The sequence below is a fragment of the Choristoneura fumiferana genome, chromosome 10 (assembly GCF_025370935.1).
Source record: "Choristoneura fumiferana chromosome 10, NRCan_CFum_1, whole genome shotgun sequence".
Lineage (NCBI taxonomy): Eukaryota > Metazoa > Arthropoda > Insecta > Lepidoptera > Tortricidae > Choristoneura > Choristoneura fumiferana.
This window is the reverse complement of record NC_133481.1, coordinates 6,498,309-6,520,515: the sequence shown is the minus strand read 5'-3', so window position 1 is coordinate 6,520,515 and position 22,207 is coordinate 6,498,309. Positions and strand designations below refer to the sequence as shown.

Sequence of the window (22,207 nt, the reverse complement as noted above, 5' to 3'; positions counted from 1 at the left end):
AACAAAATGTTTACTCGGGTAAGTATCTCAATTTTCGTCTTGGGGGTGAGAACAACAGAATACTTATTCTACTCTGTATCAAAATTATTTCCGTCTGGGGTGAAGGTGAAGCGTTTAATCCCTGGCTATGCTCCGAAATCTACGTTATGTTATATTAGGTACATAAATTTTATTATGTGGTATGATATATCTCAAGCTTTATTAATTAACAGAGCTGGCCTACCTACGAAATTATGTATCATCGTCATCATCATCTCAGCCTATATACGTCCCATGCTGGGCACAGGCCTCCGCTCAGAACAAGAGGGCTTATGTATACTCAACGCTATATTTATTTTATTCTGGTTTGAGTATTTGTTGTTATAGCGGCCACAGTAATACATAATCTGTAAAAATTTCAAGTGTCTAACTATTAAGACTCAAGAGATAGAGCCCTGTGACAGACGGACGGACAGACAGACAGACAGACAGCGGAGTCTCAGCAATAGGGTTCCGTTGGCACTTTTTAGGTACGGAACCCTAAAACTAAATAATAGTTACGAACCAGTAGAATTTTATGTAGGTACATAATAAATCCCATTTTTTCCTTATCTTAAATTTCAGCTTTTTAGGATAAAAGGTTTGGTGTGTGCGTTGGTAAACAATCATTAAAAAAATAGGACAATGAATTCAGTGTTCACTTCGAAACACAGACGGACAGACAGATGGACGGATCGACAGACGGACGGACGGATGGGCCGACGGAAAGATATACAGACAGACTCACATACGCATAAAATTAACAACCTGTGTCACTCCTAACAAAGACTTATTTTCTTGTCTCTGCTCTTGTCTTGTTGTTTGTTGTGTTACTTGTTAAGATGCATCAAGGCCTTGTTGCATAGCGTGCGAAAGAAATGCCCATACATACGCTCCAAAACCATAACCCCTGCCGTTTCTCACACTTATAAATAAAATAAAAAATCTTGAATCACTTCAAATAGAGTACATACTATACATACTCGTACATATGCAGACAGACGGTGGGAAGCGACTTACTTCTATGGAGTGAAAATGTTCACGACGCTACTAAGAGTTAGGGAAATTTGGTATGTTTTCGTAGTAGGTTGCTGCAGACCACAAGTTTGGTACACACGATAATCCATACTTTGGCCACCAGTAGGAATGAAATTCTTACAGCCCTGTTCTCTGTGTTCTTGTAACAAATATTAATGTTTCTGACAAAAAATGATAAAATTAACATACCCGTGTATCCAATTTTTTTCATCATCAAATCGTACATACATAAATAGTTTAAGAGTTGCACTCTTGCTAATTTCCTCTCGTCCGCCAACTTTTTGACTTCTTGATTTGTGTTCAAACCATAATTGGTTGGTTGGTTTTTTTAGAAAAATATGGCTCTGTCCATTGGAGGACAATTTTGCCAGTGTCTAGTAAGTTTTGCCGTTGTACGGTAAAAAAAATCTAGAAAACGAAATATGAGAGGTAATGGTGGATGAACGATCCAAACCATAATTATTCAAACATAATTGCTTTTGAATATCAATCTCATTGACTTGACGTTGTGACAAAAATGTATTATAATGACGTTTAAATTTTACTTATCTAGCCAGTTATAATAATAAAAAAGGTACGAAAACTACTTCGATTGTGAAAACCTTTTATTCACCGAGCCTAGATTTAGCGGCCGTAAAAATGCCGTGATATGTAGGAATTTATTGAGCCTCACTGTAAAACTTGATATTCATACATACACATGCAATGTATGTTGAATGTAGACCTTATTTTTTAACTAATTAGTTTAGTGATTACACCTAGCACCTTTATTGTGAGAATAAATATGCTTTATATAAATTAGTGGCGCTACTGTCTACGTAAGAGTAAATAACTAATATCTGTTCAGAATTTGTAAGTTGAATTTAAAACCACTTGTCCTAGATCGAAGCACCGCATTATAATGTATGTAAAGTATGAAATGTTATATTTTTGCCGAGGACTGGGTCTGTTACTTAAATAATTATTTTTTAAATGACAATTTTAAAAGTAACTTACCTATTTTCGTCTTACTTACAGTTTGCGTCCTTGCATTAATCAGAAATAATAGTTTAGGCGTTTCAACTTCCGAAATAACAGATTTAAAAACAAAAAAAGTAAATACTAGACTCAGAAACTTGAACTTGATCTCTCAGTGATCTCATGCTTTCTTCATTTAGTTGTCGTATTATCTGAGCCAAAGGTGATGGTCACGTGACCACACGAAATAGTCGATACCTATTTACAATAGTTTGATTTTGTGACATTGACTCACGCACCCATATAAGATGTCACTACATGCTCGCTGCGAACACTGTCAGTTGTACTCATACAATGGTAAAATGCATCAAAATTTACTGCATCACGCTGCACTTTTGATGCAATAAAGTTACTTTTTTTTGGATTTTGCTTGAAGAGCATATCCATAATTTACTATTCTCAAAAAATCCTCTAAGAAAACATGTCCGTGGAAGCTATGCGGGGTGTCCGTAGGTTTGTATGGAAGAGCAACCCCCTTAAATATCGGTTTCAGATCGAAATGAGTATCTGTTTGAAGACCGGTTTCGTGAGTATCACTCAATATAAAATTTCAACCACAAACCGTTTCATAAGGAAAATTGTTGCTGGACATGTCCGAGATGATGATTTACAAATTATCTATTTATTTATGTAGTCTTATGTAGTTAATGGTGTGTAGTATGTATTTATAACGGTCCGAGGGTTGCCGACGGTGCTGGCTGAAAATCAGCGCTAGGGTGTTCTTAACGCTTCAGCATTATGCTGAGCCAGTGTCCGATTCGCAACCGCAATGACACATACCTTTGTGTTGTTTTTTTTGTACCTAATAATATTGTTGTCTTGTGTTGTGAATAAATGTATTTTCTTTCTTTCTTTCTTTAGATGTAGGTAGAAGAATTAAGAACAAAACAGGGACAGTGTTCAATAATTCAAGCTCGCATCATAACACAAACATCTATTACTAAAATTAGGTAGTTAAAGTCTAGATACAAATTGCTTTGTTAATGACAGATTCATATGAGCATGACAGATGACAGAGCCAGAACTATTACTACTTTTGGCCACCATGAGCGCTGGGATAGATTTCATCACCCCTACCTAGTACTTCGCACCCTCCCAATACGCATACTAATTTTGTTATCTTACTACGCAAGTGTATAGGTACCTATAAAGTTGTAGTCAGAACTGCAACGTTCGTTTTTCATTCAGAAATGATTATAGTTGGAATAAATCTTTATTGCTTCAGGCGGGCCAGGCGATTAAAGATTCAATCTGAGCGGAAGTCAACATTTTTCACTGCCTTAAAAAGTGGACATTTTGTTTTTCACGCTGACGACTGCGTCGCCGAGAGGACCCAACCACGAGGTTCCGCCTCGGGTCAAACAGCAACTCGAGACAAAGGATTCCATATTTTATTTATTTAAATGACAATGCCAGGATAATGTTTTTTTATTACAGCGAAAATAAACAAGCTTTGAAAATGTAGAAGCCTTATTAAAGTATTTTTAAAATCCGCCGTTATCTCCTTTTAAATGATGGCTCTTTAGTATTCCGTAACTCAAAATCTACTGTACCTTAGTAGCGGATAATGTGAAACTTTGAAACCGTTTTGAATCACGCTTGTGTCTATTTTCTGTCTGTGTATTGTGTATAATCACAGCCTATTTGCTCCACGGGTACTGGATCGACTATTAAGTTGAATTTGGTTCGTAATATCCCAATGGTAATTTTAATATTCCAGTTAATGACCAAAAAAACACGGAAGTGAAATGTAAATTAATTATTTTTTAATTCACTTTTATTGGGTGTTAGGTAACTATGAAACGAAATCTTTGAGTATTTATCTAGCTAAATACTCAAAGCGCGAAATAATACTAAAAACAAGATTTGCAAATTGTTAAAACCACACTCATCTATGTTTAAAACTGCCTGTGTGGGACTAAACTTTTTTTATAGTTTATTTATTTTAATTAGTAGGTAGATGTTTAATTAATCGACCAATAGACGCACGCAGGTAGGTACAGATGAAAAACGAAGTAATTCATACTAATATTATAAATGCGAAGGTGTGTGTGTTTGTATGTTTGACCGTCTTTCACAATGGTCTTTCACGTCGGAATGGAGCGACGGATCGACGTGATTTTTGGCATAGAGATAGTTTATGGGCCCGAGAGTGACATAGGCTACTTTTTACCCGGAAAAATGCACAGTTCCCGAGGGAACAGCGCGCGATAACCGAATTCCACGCAGGCGAAGCCGCGGGCAAAAGCTAGTTCTAAAATAAAAGTTTGTATTACGGGTACTTACCTATTTTCCTTAAAAGGCACATAACCTAAAAAAATCACAAAGTTAAATGTGAACAAACGGCCGACGTGAGCCGAACTGTCCAAAGTAGGTTAAAAGGTGCCGATGCAACACGTGCGGTAAAACGGAACTTTTAACTTATTCATATTAGGTAGAAAAATATTCTCTCATGGGAAATTCGGAAAGTTTTAGGAACATCATAAATTTATAAGTAATAATAATATAATAATAATTTATTTATTTATTTTCTTCACCACCACCGTTACAATTTTCTAAGTGCAACGTGCAGGGCAAGAAAAAGAAAACTAATGTTTTTAATTATTTTGAGCTTGATCACCGGCACTTAGCCCAAGCTACCCACTAGCTAGATAAATAGATGTTTCTCAAAAAAATAAACAGTGGAACGTAGAACCTCCTCCTTTTTTGAAGTTGGTTCAAAAGTAGTCTTACCTACTTAAGTATACGGGTGTGGAATGTAATATGAGCAAATAATTAAAACATAGATCGTACTCGTCAAACTAAACAACATTATTTCAATTCAATTCTTGAAAGTATAGAGTATAGCTCCATCGATACTATCAATAATTCCGCCAATGTCGAGGTTGGAAAAGACACTATCAGTTTAGCCGTTGTTCGGTAGATTCAGTGTGCGGTAATTAAATACTGCAATCAATGTACGCCATCCTAGACCAAAACTGACGTCTCCTGTCACGCTACAAACAAACCATATACGTGAACGGGACCGAGCACTTGCAGCTCACGGGACTTTTCGATTGTTGATTTATTTGTAGATATTTTATACATATATCGTCACTACTTTGAAAAAATCTCGTATCTAAAATCACTTATGAATGTCAAAAAAAATCTACCACCGGTTCGGAAAAACCTCTGTTCAGATGAATCCGGCAAGAAACTCAACGAGGTATATAGGTGATTTTTTTATAGTACATTGTGTCTTAAGGGCGGTAAATAAGGAATTACGAACGAGTCTATTAGGAGCCCGAAGTCGAAGAGTCGATGAGTCGATGTTCGTAATTCTAGTACCGCCCGTGCGACATACAATGTTTTTCATCACATTGCGAGTAAAATTCTTTGCATCACGGCTGTTTGTTACTGGGTGTTAGGTACTATCATATGCCAAGAAAAGGGATTTGCTGTCATTCGGTGAAAGCATTTGGAACTTAAAATTATTGTTTTATAAAATGGAGTTGTTGTTGTTGTAGGTGTTGTGGTTGTTGTTAGTAGTTGTTATTTCTGGTGTACAATAAAGTCTTTGTATTGTATTGTTTTACGTTTTATGATTTTTTTGACTTTGTTGGGAGTCGGGAGGACATACTAAAATTCGGGAGAATCCCGCCAAACCTGAACCATCTGGCTTCCCCATTCGTTTTCATTAGTCGAGTGTGAGTCGAGTCGATCGGGTTTACGTTAACGTTACGATACGCGGACGAAATAGTTTACGTTAATTTGACAAGCAAACCACACTCACAAAAGTTGTTGCGCAAACGTGCCGCTAGAGGCGCAAACGTGCCGCTAAAGGCACTGTTCGTGTTTCCATACAAATAAGATTTTAACGCAAACGCGATCGAGACGTATTTTGTGACCGAAAAAATAAACTAAGGGTACTGGAAAGGTCTTCATTTTTTCCCCTTCATCGGTGATACTCGTTTAGTAAGTGTGTTGATCTTGCAAAGGCGACATTTAGATATCTTTTAGCTCCTTTTTATTTCATTTTCTAAGCATTAAATCTTTCCTTTATAATTAATTTCCGAACTTGCTGTTGTTGTTATCTGTTTTACCTAAAACAAATAAAAATAATTGACAAATAAAAATCCATAATAATATTATAAATGCGTAAGTGTGTGTGTTTGTATGTTTGTCCGTCCTTCACGTCGAAACGCAGCGACGGATCGACGTCATTTTTGGCATAGAGATAGTTTATGGTTATGGGCCAGAGAGTAACATAGGCTACTTTTTATTCCGGAAAAATGCACAGTTCCCGTGGGAACAGCGCGGGATAACCGAATTCCATGCGGGCGAAGCCGCGGGCAAAAGCTAGTCAAATAATAAAGAAATAATAGTATAATAAATCAATATATAATAAATCAATATAAAATATATCATTATGCGATACACCCATTCATTTTTTTCACGTCATCTTTAGGAAATCTTTAAAATAAATGTATCGACATTATTAGGTATATATACGTCACTATGGATCACCTTACAGAATTTCCAAATAATCGCTTAAACCATCTCCTAACATAGTTATTAGGGCTGATTTCCGCTACAAAGTGATTCAGCAATGTCTTTATTTATTTAATATTCGCTATTCAGCTCACATTCGACTAATAGTTTGAGAAAAACTTAGCTGTTGAAAGTCAGTAGCTGTTGGTTATTTTCTTTCCGTGAAAAATGGGAGCGTGTCGCAGCCCCCAACCTCACAAGACATTATACCACAATTCCACACACTCTCTACGTAGATATATGTTTATAAAGAGCTCATGAAATTCAACTACTTACTGAAAAATTATTAAAATACCTTGCAATCACAACGTGTCCATTTGAAATTCATAAACAATGAACACGCGCACAATTAAAATTGTCCAATAAACAAACTGTCAGACTTTGAAGCAAAGTATTTTTAATTTGGCCGGGTGGAATTTTAACCAATATACTTAACCAAATGACAGTTCATCTTGTGACAAACTATAAAAATGAAATAAAGAGTAAATAATTTATCTCGTTCTAACATATTTTTTTTTTATCATAAGATAGAACGAGACCGAAAGCAGTTCCTGAAACTGCTTTCAGTCTCGTTCTATCTTATGGCAAAAATATATTATTATATTGTCCTACCTCGCGCGCGACTCGTGACGTGAGTGAAGTAATGATGACATTCTTGCCGCACTAGTATCGAAATGTACTAAGTATATAATTACTTATACCTACCTACTTATGCCAAAAGTTATACCTACTTTGCTTGTAGGTAGTTTGGCAGAATCGATCAGTTTTTTTGTGTGAAAGATTTGTAGCAAACAACCAGACAATAATAATTGGGCAAAAACCCATCACAGACAAACGAATACGTATAGTAGGTACCTAATTAACTAATTACAATACTGCATACCAACTTACATACACTTATTTAAATAGGTGTGTTCATATATATAACGGTTTACCCGTTTATCTAAAAGTTGTATTTTTTACCCACGATGAATGCAGTCCCTGTTGTAAAAGTGCAAGGCTGCAAGCCAAATCAAACAGCGCTGCGCAGTGCTTATCATAACATGTGCAGGAAAGGCGCCATCTAGTGCCAGATTCGCCAGTCTCCCTAGCGTCAGGTAAAACGTTGGCGCGCTGTTGCCGCTTCACGATTTAAACTTTATTTTTTGTTTCACTTTCTTAGTTGTCTCGCTCGCGCACAGCGCAGCGCATCAAGTTATACCAGCCTTGAGCCAACCGTTGCTCGCGAGTGACGTATGCTCTGTTGCTTACGTTACTGAAATTTCGCGCTAAAGTGTTTACATACAGGATTTGGAAATGAGATAAATAGTTCTCAAAAGTGCTTTAGTGGTTAAATAAAACATTTAATCACTGGAATACTGAAGTAAAAGTGCTAACGGTTTACTTGTTGTGTGTTATGTGCAGACAGTTAAGTTGAAGTTAAGTAAAAACAAAAGTGTGTTGCAAGTCCGCAAGATGGGAGCGTAGGATTTGTTTGAAAAAGTGCCAGTAATTGTTTAGAAAGTTACCGCAGCGCCGTCATGGGGACCAGCAGTGTGCTTTCACCGTTTACTTTGTTCCTGTTTTGTGCAGGTAAGCGGCCGCAGACAAGACAAACTGACTCACTCGTTGGCCTCGCAAACGCATGCCGCTTCTCGAGCCTCTGTTACAAAGACTACAGTATATATAGGGAGACTCTGTTACGGACACCAACCACTTAAAAACATCTTGAAATAACAGCTGAATAGCCTGACTTAGAAGTTAATTACTAAAATGATCGTAATCGAAGACAAATGTGCCTTGCAATAGAGAATGAGTAACTTGGTTCAGTTATCGATGTGTTTTAGTATCTAGGAGACGCTGCAGAGAGCATAGGTAGACAGATACGAAATAGTCTTATTTCATCACCAGTTTGGTGTCATCTCAGCCTTATTATTAAAATTGTTGACTTCAACTAAAGCAACATTTTATTAAAAGTCAAGTTCTTAGGTACACTATAAAAAAACGTGACTATAACAATTACTTACTTATTCTTTGCTATTACTAAATAAAATGGAAATTATTTAGGTACTTACTTTCCAACGTCCTCAATAAATTCTTTACTTTACATACCAACTATTTACGATTACGAGCTTCTTAAATTATTTACCATTCGAAATTTTAATCATCTAATGGCTAGTAAATATTTACCAATAGGCTAGGCGTAGCCTTAACGACGCGAAAAAAAAAACAAAATAAAAAGTACACTAACCCACAACTACTGTGTACAATACAACGATGATTAAAAAAATCATTACTAATAGGTAATTATTAACTAAACGAGACAGATATAATCAATGTCAATATTGCAAAAATAAATACTTAAAAATAAAACGAGCTAATATACTAACGTATATAATTATATTATTATGTAATTAGTTACATGAACCTACCTGGGTATCAAAAATCATAATTTAATTTAGGATCTCCAAAACTGTTGTTTTATACGTATGGCCAATACAATAATCACTTAAGTATAGCCCTTATAGGTCTCGACTTGTACTCGAGTCCAGAATTAGGCGAACTGGATTGACAGCTGAAAATGTTACCAGCAAAAAAAAATATTCATAGGAATATGTCGATTTAACCTTGTGTAGAAGACGCGGAATGAAAATGTTTGTCATTTTTGGGCTTTATTTCTATAGCTTTAGGCCTAAAAGCGACATACAGGATAACACATCACAACAACGGGAGATAGGTAGTTATATGAAACGTCAACAAAACAAAATGGCGAACGGCGTCCTTACCGATGTTCAACAGGTTTTTTTCAAATGTTAAATATCATCATGGGACACTTGACACCCATTGACCTAGTCCCGAACTAAGCAAAGCTTGTACTATGGGTACCAGGCAACGGATAAACGTACTTATATAGATAAATACATACTTAAATATGTATTAAACATCCAAGAGCCGAGAACAAACAGTCGTATTATTCATACAAATATCTGCCCCGGCCCTGAATGGAACCCAGAACCTCAAGCTTGGTAGTCAGGTTCTCTAACCACTTGGCCATCCGGTCGTCTTATCAATAAGTACTGTAAATAATAAAATAGACAAAAATACTTTGATCTATTCAATTAATAAATTAATCAATTTACTGAACAGATTAATGATTTTGCACTAGGTTCTAGGTTTTCACATCACTAAATGTCTATGGTCGGGTAAAAGGCGTCTTTGTTTAGACTTTTCATAAGTTGGATTGATTTGATATAAAGCATATCTGAAATCTCTCAGTCGTCACATCACTTTCTGGTGGTCATGCCACATAGCTATGTAATTAAAAAAAAGGTATACTCTAATAAACAAGTTCAATCCCCTATTCAACGAAGAAACGCTGCCTGTCATCTGGGAACTATGCTGTCGTTTTTAATTGTTAATTAGTTGTTCTGTACTTAAATGTTTTGTTATGTTTAGTTCAAAAATGTATGTTATCTTCATACGAAATAATTAATTACACTAAACGATGAGATTATTAAAAAAAGTTCAATCCTTAAAAAAAAAACAAATTTTACAAACTGGCAACATACGAGTACTATTAGCGAGTCAACTGTCAGCAAATGTACGAGTGATCAGATCACTAATACTACTCTTTGGATTAATCCTAATTTGACACTCATTGTAATAAAATAAATGACGCCTAACATGGTTTACATGCGTCGTCCGTCCTTCAAGTCAGTAGTGGGAATCTTGGATCAGTAAACACATAAGTATGTACATAATACGGATGGACCTTCGTTCAGTACAGCGAGATTGTCTGTCAGCATCGTGGTCGCGAACAGCAACGCAATGCAGTTTTTATTTCAAACGGGTTTTGCTTGCAACCGTGTCTTATCGAGAAGTTGCAGCTGGAGTCCGCAAAAAATTCGAGAATAATATTATATCTTCGTATTGAGCTTATAACTTTGACTTTAGCTATCAGAATCGGAAATCTATACAGAACGCAAGAAGATCAAAAACTCGGCAGCAGCAGGATGAATTTGTACTTCCATTTTAACCACCACACTTTTTATTATATTCTCGTTTGGAGAACCATAAAAGTGGATAAACTTGGCAAAGATACTTGCACGAAACAACGGCGAATTTCCGCACCGACCAATCAAAAATTCGTATCGCTGCTTCTGATTGGTTGGTATGGTACGGAAAATAGCTACGAAATCACGCAAGTTTTATCGTGTTGGAAGTTTAATTTAATTTTAAACGCTAACACGTTTCCAACTCTCATCGTATATACTCGTAATACCTATCCTACGTACGTGTTGGAAATTAAAACGAAATCTGGGTTTCCTTTTAGTATTTTTATGTGACCTACCTCATAATGAATGATCCAGAAAGTTATGTATGCTAGGATTCAGGCTTCCATGGCATCAATCTGCACAAGCTTTGCGACGTCCAAGCCGAATGAAAATCAGATAAGTATTTGTTTCTTCAATCCTCATTGCATCAAGAAACAATATCCCAGAGCCAATGTCGCCAGAATATCCATCCTATCGTGCGTGTCTATATTCTCACTCAACACAAGAGGCTACGTTGTGAAGTTAAAAGCTAAAGTTATATTCAGGGGAGGAGGGAAGTAACCTGAATATGGCAGTAGAAGTTTTCAGCTACACCATCTAATTTGTGGAAGAAATTTTTAGCAGGTACTTAAGAGTGCATTGAGCTTTGCTGCTTTGAACGTAAAACTTAATAAGTACCTAGTAGGTAAGTAAGATTTTATAAGAGCGAAAAAAAAATCAGAAAGTTGCGCAGAAAATTTAACTTAACGATTATTAAATTTTTCTAATGCAAACTTAACGCGTTAAATTAGAACCGACCGGGGTTAAAGATATAAAATTTGCCGCGGGTTTTTTCGTGCAAGATTAATGAAATTATGTATGTATAATTATTTACGTATGTGTTATTATTCCCCTTGATGGCGGCCTTAAGGCTTGGGCCAATGCCATGTACGTATGTGTATCTGCTCTATTGGCAACCACAGATAAAAGATGCGCTACTGCGGTTACCTACTGTCAAGTGGATTTGAGGGTGACCCTAGTTACTGCAGTGCAGAGGGCGATCTATTTCCTGCATATTGTATTACTCTATGGATATATTTTACAGAGTATGCTATGCACTACGCCCAACGCCTGAAGCGATCATATTCCGTCGGGCAACGGCAATTTAACAAGACAGCTGTCTTTAATTGACGTTAATTGGACGATTATGACACGTAAGGACACTTTAGAAACAGGTAGATTTATTCATCAGGCATTTCTCTTAGCAGTACGACATAATACCCGCCAATTTAATCGCAAAACGAAATGTAATTGAATTGAGTATAGGTGTTTTTAAACAGGTCAATCTACGCGGAAACGCAAACTTATGTGTCCTTTGTTTAAAAGCTTTTCAAACGTGCTAAATGTAGATAGTAAGGTATCTACAACACGTTAAAAATAATAAAAATGATAGCGAGTGAAATCATGTTAGTCAAAAACCGGTTCGTATGCAGGTGCGCGCCGTAACTTCGAGTCTGGCCATCACGCCTCATGTCTATTTGTAAAAGTGGCCGCAGCGGATTGGCTTACGGCGACGCAGTCGCTGAGGCGTACAGTACAAGTAACCTCAGATCAAAAGAAAAAGTAAATTCGTATCACAATGTGTAGACTGGTTTGGTTGACGTTCATTAAAAATTAAGTCTTAAAAACTTAAAGATCCCCGGATTAACAATAGCTTAAAAAACCCATTAAAGAACCTTATTCTTTTAAGCGAAATAGAATTATTTGTATTTGTATCCCAAAAAGTTTCTTATTAACTTTGCATTGCATGTTTTATTATTTCTACTAGTTGGCTTCGTTCTTCTTGTTCTTACAATCAGAATATTTTATTTTAATTGTTCTGAGCCAGGACTAAAATAGAAAATAATGGATAATGTCATGTGCAAGTTATTTCGAACAGTATTCGGTGATGTAGAGTTCGAAATTCAACTGCCAAAGTTGTGATATGGGTATCCCGTCGTGAGGTAAAATGCTATATGAAAGCACTAATGAGAAGTCCGATCTCATTTACACCGATGTTTGTTCATTCAGTTAATAGATAGGTAACGGAAGTAATGTATATTTCAGAATGATATACATAATTTTGACATTGGGAGACATATGGGCGATTATTTTTTTGACGCTGGAAGCATTTTACTCTCCCACTGGACGTAGTTAATTTGGTATTTTTTGTTTCTTCCCTCAGAACTCCGTCATTCACCGATTTGAATTTTTCTTCGTTCGTTAACAATGCCTTCAATTAGGTCCCATAAGCACCAAATCAGGATCTGAAAATTGGATCCTAAGGAAATCGAGGGAACTCTTCAAATATTATAGCGACATCTATGGTAATTAAGATATATTTAGTAGTAACTCGTGTATTTGCTCTTGAAAAATCATTATTTGGTGAAGTGGAACTGATGAGGAACACAACAGTTGACCACCAGAGCTACTCAATAACCAGTATTTCACAGGTTGGATTTCAATTACTTTAACACAGTTGCTAAGCAATTTATGCTCGTCGTAATGCATTTGGTGAAATGGAACGGGTGGTGAAAAAAAAAATGAAAAAGTATTTATTTGGCATTATTTTTTTACATAGTTTAGTTTAGTTGAGTTTTAAGCACCAGAACTCCTCAATAATGAACGTCTCGGAATCGGAAAAAGCAATCTTTCGTAAAAGGTGACGAGCAGTTGACATTTAACTAATATATTTTAGATTAGGTATTTACACTAAAAAGCGTGAAAAAAAAATGTATCACAAAAATTTTACCGACTAGGCGACTGCAAAAAAGGATGAAAATAATTTTCTACCAATCTGAAGACGAGCTGTCGGTAGGCCTCCAACAAGATGGAGCGATGACCTGGTTAAGATTGCGGGTTCGCGGCGGATGCGGAAAACACAAGACCGGTCTGAGTGGAGGGCCTTGGGGGAGGCCTATGTCCAGGAGTGGACGTCTTCCGGCTGACATGATGATGATGAGTCTAAAGTCGATGCCTCAGCACGAGCCAGCAGACAGATGGACATGTATACCTATATAGGGGATAAATGGGGCCATATGCAACGTGGTCGAGCATAAAAAAATTACTTGGGTGGGCTTAAAGATTTTTTATGCTATTAAATCATGAAAACGGAGTATAGGAAAAATAAAAATAAAAAAATCTTTGGACCCAAGTGAATTTTTTTATGCTCGACCACGTTGCATATGGTCCCATCTATATTCGTCATCCATCTGTCATAACATAAATCACCTCATAAATCATCATTCATCAAACACTGTTTAGTACGTTGGTGAGGTACACGACTAAGTATATGTATGTCCACTCCTGCCGGCTCGTGCTGAGGCACCGACTACAGACTGATATATATTTCATCGTTTTTTGTAGTCGGTTAATTTTTTTTTCATCTGTTTTCAATTAGGTAACTAACTAAGGGGCCCCCTACGCCCTTGTAAAATTTACATAATTATTTTACGCATGTACATATACAAGGTGTTAATGAGGGTTTCAACAGAAGCGAAATATCTATAGATGGCGTTAGTATCGTGAGGTCCGTTTGTCGTTAGACATTTGCTCGTGATTTAAAAAAAGAACTAAATAAGCCAATCGCAAGCAAACGTCAAATGGACCTCGCGATGACTAAGGTATCTAGCGATATTTCGCCTCTGTGAAATGAAAACCCTCATTAAATAGCTGAAAAGCTCAGACACCCCAAAAATATTTTTTCGTTTTAAGTTCGTTGATTGCATTTATTTTTAAATACTTACCTTCATAATTTTAAAAGATATTCGTATGTTTTGCTAAGTCAGTAATTCTGCTTCATTTCTAACGCTACACTCATAATTTGTATTTGTCAGGTTGTGCTTTGATGTTTGGGCTGGTTTGGCACAATAAAAACGGGATTTGAGAACACAAAACACAACCTAATTTAAACATAGTGTAATCGATTCTACTCTCTATTCTAAGCAAACTACTTTCTGGTTTTCAGTTATTTACTTAACACCTTGTATATAAATCTATATCTAATTTACTTTGTATTGCAAGCTTTAATAGTTTTAAGAAAATTGTAATGTAATTATTTGTTTTAAAAAATCACTCTCATCCACGTTTTTTGCAACGCATTAAAAATCAAACAAAATATTGAATTCTTCCTGGCACCTTTATCTTTACTCTTCGCCTTCGGTGTATTTTCACATCCATCATACAATTACGGACTTACACCCAGCCTCAAAATAAAGTTTAACCCCCTTATTCATAAAACTTAACAAGCCTATGTTAACTAACAAATGCTTTGTCCCTTTCTAACAAATACAAATGTCGGAGTGACAGATAAAGACAAACGAATTTTAGCGGCATTTTAACTGAAATAGGTTTGATTGTCGTTTATGAATAAGGGGGTAAAGCTTTTAACAGTTGAATCAAGTGCGGCAAAAATGTGACTGGAGAATCCAGCGGCCTGTCGAATACTTTGTAGGCATACAGCATTTACATACGATTTTATACATAGTTTGACGACACCAAATGTGTGGTTCGAGCCTATTGCGCCCAGTATAGTATATCGAGCCCAGTTTTCCGGACCGTGTATTTAGTAGGTAATTTATTACACCTTCAGTTTTTCACACTCCCGAAATTTAAACGATACCTATCTTCATAATAATACAAGACTGAGACCGACGCGATAATTCTGTATTTCTAAAATAACTTTCTCGAATTATGTTTTGCTGTCAGAATTTGGTTATTTTTTGATTTCCCAACTGAGCGCTTTAACTTTAGCAAACAAGAGACTAATTTTCATTTATTGCCCGTACTTAAGTAAGTTTTACAACGAAGAATTTTGATTGGTTTTGTAGAATCCAGAGGTTCGAGTGGGCGGAATTAAGACTCTTAAGCTGCTTATATTAAACTATCTTGCGCTTACGGCTCTGCCCCCGTTCAGCTTCGTCAAGACTCATTGTCTTTTCGTACATGCTCGCCAGTTTTTTGTTTTGTCTACATAATTTCAAAAGTGAACTCTAGGGAATAGTTTTGGATTGTAGAAAGGTTACGGCTGGGCGTTGATGAGCTATTGTTATATGGACAGCGAAATTAATAAAAAGCGTAAGCGATATGTTACGTGTGTTTAATTTTTTATATCGCTTAGATCAATATTCAATACTGTCCACCATCCAGTCCAGTGCCATAATCGCTGAATATTTTAAAGAAATTGGAATTATTTTGTAAACATAATTTGTGTTACGTGCATTGGCAGGATCACAATTAAAGCCATTGCTCCAACGTGGCTCCGACCAATCGTGCCATTGACAATCGAAATTTTAAGCACTTTCGAAAGCAAAGAGGTCGCGTTGCTGACGCCGGCGGCCGGCTGCGCCGCGGTCGTGTCGCGCTTTCATTAACGGAGAGTTATGATTCAATCGCATGAGGCACGATAATATCACTCTGTAACAGTACCCAGTCATGAAACTATTATGAAACTCATTGTTATAAATTCGATCCTTTACCATTAAAAACAGAACTGGTTAAGATTTTCGGCACGTTCAGGGCTTAATCTAAAACTTGAATCTTAGCGGCGCGTAATTGGGATGAGCCAAAAAAATACCCCTGGGCTTACGCGTTAAGCTGGGCCACTCTCTAAACTAATGTTGACTTTAGTTTTACTGCAATCTGACTGGCTTTGGGAGGCATTTTAAGCCGTTTTCATTATTTCTCCGCAAAGGCGCGAAAAACTTGTCGCATTGAATAGCATCGCACGATATTTCAGATCAACAGTCAGATTTTAGTAATTCATTAACAAATTAGGTTTATTTACACGTAAGTACTAAAGATTTAATATGTCGCTCTGTTTCTAGAGTTCATTTCGAAATCACTTCTCTATCACTTCGCATAGATAGCGTAGTTGAACAGTTTTAATGGTTGCCTGCCTGAAAACGTTTTTACAGAGAGCTACTTGTTTTCCAGAGCAGTAAATATAAAGAACTGGGCGAATGTTTGCTTAGATCTATACTAAGTAGTCAGTACACAACACACCTATGTTTAATATTACACAAGTCTTGTCCTGTTTCGTTTTCTCAATACTACGTTTTAAATTGTATTTGTTAAGGTATACAGCTGCCATTTCTCATTTACGGCTAAGTATGTGTCAATTTGGTTCTAGGCTAGCAAGAAAGGGACTTGATTAAGTAAAACTCGTGCGCTACTGTGACGAATGCTGAACCGAGAACTAGAGCATATCTTCGTATTTTTTGCACCGTTAAATATTTAAATATCCTCTATAGCTATGTTTAAATTCAATGAAAGACGATGATATTAGTAACCATAGACACAGCACATGAAGTTACTTAAGTTGTGCATATCTCTTCGACACGAATTTGAAACAGATAGAGCGAGTAATTTATAGTTCAAATATCTATGAAATTACTCTAACAAGGTACCGCCGTGGGGACCAGACCCTGTTTAAAATTTAGTACCCAACAAGCAATTAAATTATGTTTTAGGTCGGTGGCCAAAAGTTTGTACGTATTAATGATTTCGTCCAGTGGGTTCTCATTAGTGCCGGCTGCTGACAAATCTACATTTCAATTATGGACGGCCTGTTTAAATGAGGCAGCGTGCATGCAGTGCAGGGTGCATTGCGGACGGCTCGAAGACAACGCAGTAACATGATTACACGTTCACGGAACAATGGGCTGCTTACACCGGTTCCACGCCACTTCTAACCCGACACACACATTGTTGCTGTTTGTCTACAGGGTTCCCACTGCCAATTTCGCACATTTTTTCCCATCGCACTTACCGTTCTTATTCTCTTGCTAAATCTCTACTGTTTAAATCAGATTACAAAAGTGACGAGTATTTTTTTATGATGCATCAATTTATGTCTAGAAATCTGTTTTAATGTACTTCCGCAGCCGCATTTAAACTCGTGTGCTGTAGAAACTACACTCTGGATATCATTATTAAACTTCTGAACTAATAAGAAAAATTAAAACGAATATCTAATGTATTTTTGCTTGTACCTAGCAAATTTTATTAATTTAGGATGATATACCTAGTGCCATCCACGAAGACGCATGATTTTGTCAAAATTAGACATTATTAATGACATTGTAATAAGAGCCACAGCACGCGTCATCGTGAATGACTCTACCTATATACTCGTATTATTAATAATAATATATTTATCATGGGACACTTGACACCAATTGACCTAGTCCCAAACATTGCAAAGCTTGTACTATGGATACTAGGCAACGGATAAACATACTTATATAGATAAATGCATACTTAAATATACATATTGAACATCCAAGACCCGAGAGCATACATTCGTATTATTCATACAAATATCTGCCCCGGCCGGGAATCGACCTCGGAACCTCAAACTTCGTAAGGTTCTCTAACCACTTGGCTATCCGGTCGTCAAATCGAATACATAAAGTAATGAGTAAAGTCGACGACATATATAATAATAGCTGCGATGTCTGACATGATTAATGGTTTTTATTCGGCCTTCATTCGGATAAATTTACAAATTCTTCTAAATGTTTCGGGCAACTCACTTAAAAACTTTTTTAATAACTTTAGTGTTTCTTGAATTCTCGTAAGAGGCCTCGAGCTTGTGTCGAGTCACAGAAGTACATGTAAATACGTAAAAGTTACAATGAGATGAAATCACTTGCTTTGTAAATATTTATCAAAAGCTTTTGTAACTTTTAGATGAAAGCTAGCTGATTTTGCGTTGACTTTTAAATCTACTGCGGATTGCAAGGATTTATCTATAATCTCATTAGGATTATAAGGAAAAGATTATATAACTACTAGACCAGAGGTTCCTAAACTTATTTCGTCTAACGCCCACTTTGAAAATCAGTTATTTTGTAGCGCCCCCCAATTTTTTTTTTACCTTAAAAACCTCAATAACATATTAATTTCTGGGCCACTTACCGCTCCCCTCTAGGCATCTAGCGCCCACAAGGGAGCGTTATCGCCCACTTTGGGGAAGACTGTACTGATTGACCGTCACATTTCTTGCCAACGGTAAATAATCAACAAATGCAGAAGACGACGCAGGGTGTGTGTAGAGTAGAGAGAGATGAAAGACACAGTCGAGGAAACTGAACGCATAATTGGCAGACGAATGGGATGAGATGATCAGATCAGATGGGATGTTAACATGACATTTGCAGCGAAAAAAATCCACTCTGGTGCAATTCAGTTTCTTCAACTATGATGTCCCCCATGTCGTGTCCATCAAAGGCGAACCTATACGCGCCAAATATTCGAAAATAGTCCCGAGAATAATTCCCGTTTACCGTTTCGAAAATAAATGTACTGAATGATGTAAAAAAAAATTCGTCGTCAATTATCACTAAATATATGAATGCTCGTAAAACAAATGCAGCACAACTCCAGGTTTCATTGGCGTTCAAGCAGTATTTGAAAGCATCTGTGAATGTTGCGAGTAAAAAGATCAGTGTCAGACGTGTCTACTTACTACATGGTTCAGTGAATTTGGAGGCCCAATTTTTAAAACATTGATGTTTTAGGACCAGATCTCCACGCCAAGGACCTATCAATATTGACTTAGGTCTCATAAAAGACTCAAATAGGCTCGTGACTGGAGTATAAGTATTAACCAGATAAGCAGTAATAACCAGCAAAATGATTTGTCTATAGCGGGTGCGCATTTTTTCACATAACATTTTAAGTCCTATTATCGGAAGTCCGAAAATGTTTCTCATACCATTTTACATCATAACGATCACATAATTTTTTTTAATACTAACGATCGAAACTCATAATCATCGGAATTCATAATCACTAACCTTGTTCATACTAATATTAGTTTTCATATATTTCTTAATCATAAATTGTTATTTATCCGCATTATTGACGCTTAGGGACTTGGAAAATTTTCGATGATGCGAAATGATGTATTTAAGGAAGGACTCCGTTAGGTACGACGACGAGCGAAGCGAGATGTGTTAGGTAGAACTGTGACCTTACAGCGCGCGAGCCCAGCGAGCGAAGCGCCAGGACCGAACATATTTTTCAACTAATACTAATATAATATAATAATTAACGTTGTAAGTAAATCTTATTTTGAATAGGTAGTTACCGTTATGAAAAACAATATTATGAGTTAAAATGTTTTCTTATTAATGCCATTATTACCTAATAAAAAAATTATGATATTCGTCTGTTATGAAGGAAAATTTTCTGAAAAACAACATAATTAGTTAAGATGTGTTCTTAGTAATGACATTATGAGTTAAAAATATATGAACTGTCTGTTATGAGTTCCGATGTTAGTAATAAAAAAAAGTTGCGATTTTTTTTCAAAAGTCGTCCTAATTGCCTCGATTGGTCATTATTTAGGTATTTAATTCAAATGTCGATAAACGTTTAATTTTGAGTCTGGTTACTAACGACTGATGTCATTTTTTTTTTTTTACTTTTTAAAGGTTGTTTTTTTAGTCTTACTCGTAATCTTTTTTGCACGTAATTTTCCTCTTTTTCTTAATGTAGGTAGGTATGAAGATTTATATTTGTCTGCCATTAAATTTGACAAAAGTCATCTCGATCATGTAAAAAAACGCTACTAGGAATAAAATTAATAGTTTGAACATCGTCCAACTTTATTTAATGGTATCTATACAATTGGAAAATTTGACATAATTTAACTTAAACTTGCCGTTTGGCAACATGCTTTAATTTTCGTACATAGATACAGTTTTCTTGGGCACACTTCGCCAATGACAAGTTTATTTCAGTTAAGTACCGGGATAATACCCGTTTCTTTGGATATAAAGGAGCTAAGTAGGTAAGTAGAGCGCGTGGGCGGCCGGTCCACTTCAATTGCTTTGGGTTTCTTGCTTTGCCGGAAAACGGCCTTTTCCGTTAAAACTCGCAAACCCTACTAATTGAATTTCATTCTAAGTAGGTACGTTTTAAGTATAGTCTTAAAGCGTGAATAATCGTATGCTCCAGTTGTGTACTTTTCCCTTACAATAATATAATTCATGTGACCGTTTAAATATGGAAATTAAATGGTATTGGTGAAGTGCCTTTGGCCTTTCAATTGACCTTTGAATAAAAAAAATCTGTCTGAAATGTACCTACTTATTTTGAAATTTATGTGGGAATGAGGGTGGATTACTGTTAGAATGATTTGATGTAAACGAGCGACCGAATGACTGAAGACTTATTGTGGAATGAATGAGACGAGCGAGTGAGTGAAAGGGATTTGATTTGAGTTTTGATCGGGTGAGCCTACGTGCTAGTTGTCTTTTCTGTTTTCATTGTTTCTTTTTCGTATTCACTAGTTTCAATTTTTAATAAACTTTTTCTTATTTAATTTTGAAAAGTTTGTTTCCTTCGCACGATCCCACATTTATATGGTAAACGTTTACCTAATCGAAATCGATAAGTATTGTAAGCACGTATATACTATTTAATACAACAATAGGTAACGTTCTTGGCTGAATGCAGAATACAGGCTTGGAATTCGTAATATTTAGTGTAGCAATAATTAAATGCCAAGCAATTCCGAACCGAAATCACGGTTTTTTATGTAAAGATACGTTTGATCTATATTGTAACTTGTTGTGTATCTAATACCTTTACGAGCATTTCTTTTATATTCATATTTAATTTTTATTTGGGGGCTATCGGATACGGCTATAACGTTTTCGCTGAAATTCGCTAGGTGAGGATTTCGGGGGCAAACTATCGGCTACCTTTGAGATAACTTGTGTTTTCTGAGCGATTCTCGGTGGCCTAAAAATTTTTAATAATGCGAAATATATATTTATTCCGTTATATTACTTTGTTACAGTTGTTGTCGGTTATCTTCTCTTATTGATTACAATGTTAGTTCCTAACCTAACATCAGCAATTTATTGTCTGCCTAAATAAAAAAAAAATATGATGACATCATATACGCCAATGAAACCAAATTGTGTGCCATAGTGGAAACTTTTCGTTTTAGATGCCATTTTGATAAAACATGTCGTGAAATTGATTATGAAAGCGGCTACCATGGTTCAAGATTCAGTTTACTCGCCTGTATAATATCATTGAAAAAAACAGAAAAAAAATCTGAATACCTACCTACATTAAGCTGCTTACTGCGGACTAGTTTTCACCTCCACTCCAGGCTTCTTTCTTTTTAATATTTAACTACATATTTAACAAAATTTAATTATCTTTGCTGATGAAAATTTCTTATTAAAGCACGACTAAATAAAATGAGACATTTTTTTGCTTTCCAATGAAAAGTAAATTTAAAGTTTTATTCTGAGACATTCGAACAGTGCAACACCTCAAAGTCAAAGTCAAAGTCAAAATATCTTTATTCAATTTAGGCTATAACAAGCACTTATGAATGTCAAGAAAAATCTACCACCGGTTCGGAAAAACCTCTGCTGAGAAGAATCCGGCAAGAAACTCAACGAGGTATACATATATTTTTTTTTTTTTTTTTTGCTGTTAAGCACCAAATTCCTTCTTCGCCTTATTCTGGGTAATTAATTGAAAAAAAGGTACACTAGAACAGTCCGGTCTTTAGTCTCCCT

At 36.1% G+C, this 22,207-nt stretch overlaps 1 protein-coding gene across 2 annotated transcripts in view; it reads left to right on the top strand.

Annotated features, from left to right (window-relative positions):
* Window positions 1-7,793: 7,793 nt before the first annotated feature.
* The window catches only part of ed (hemicentin protein echinoid), an 88,229-nt gene continuing 73,815 nt past the window's right edge, over window positions 7,794-22,207 (top strand). For both annotated transcript variants that reach the window (XM_074093224.1, XM_074093225.1), the window contains exon 1: window positions 7,794-8,175. In XM_074093224.1, the coding sequence (XP_073949325.1) occupies window positions 8,124-8,175 (52 nt within the window). In that variant the 5' untranslated portion in view covers window positions 7,794-8,123. The remainder of the gene's footprint in view (window positions 8,176-22,207) is intronic.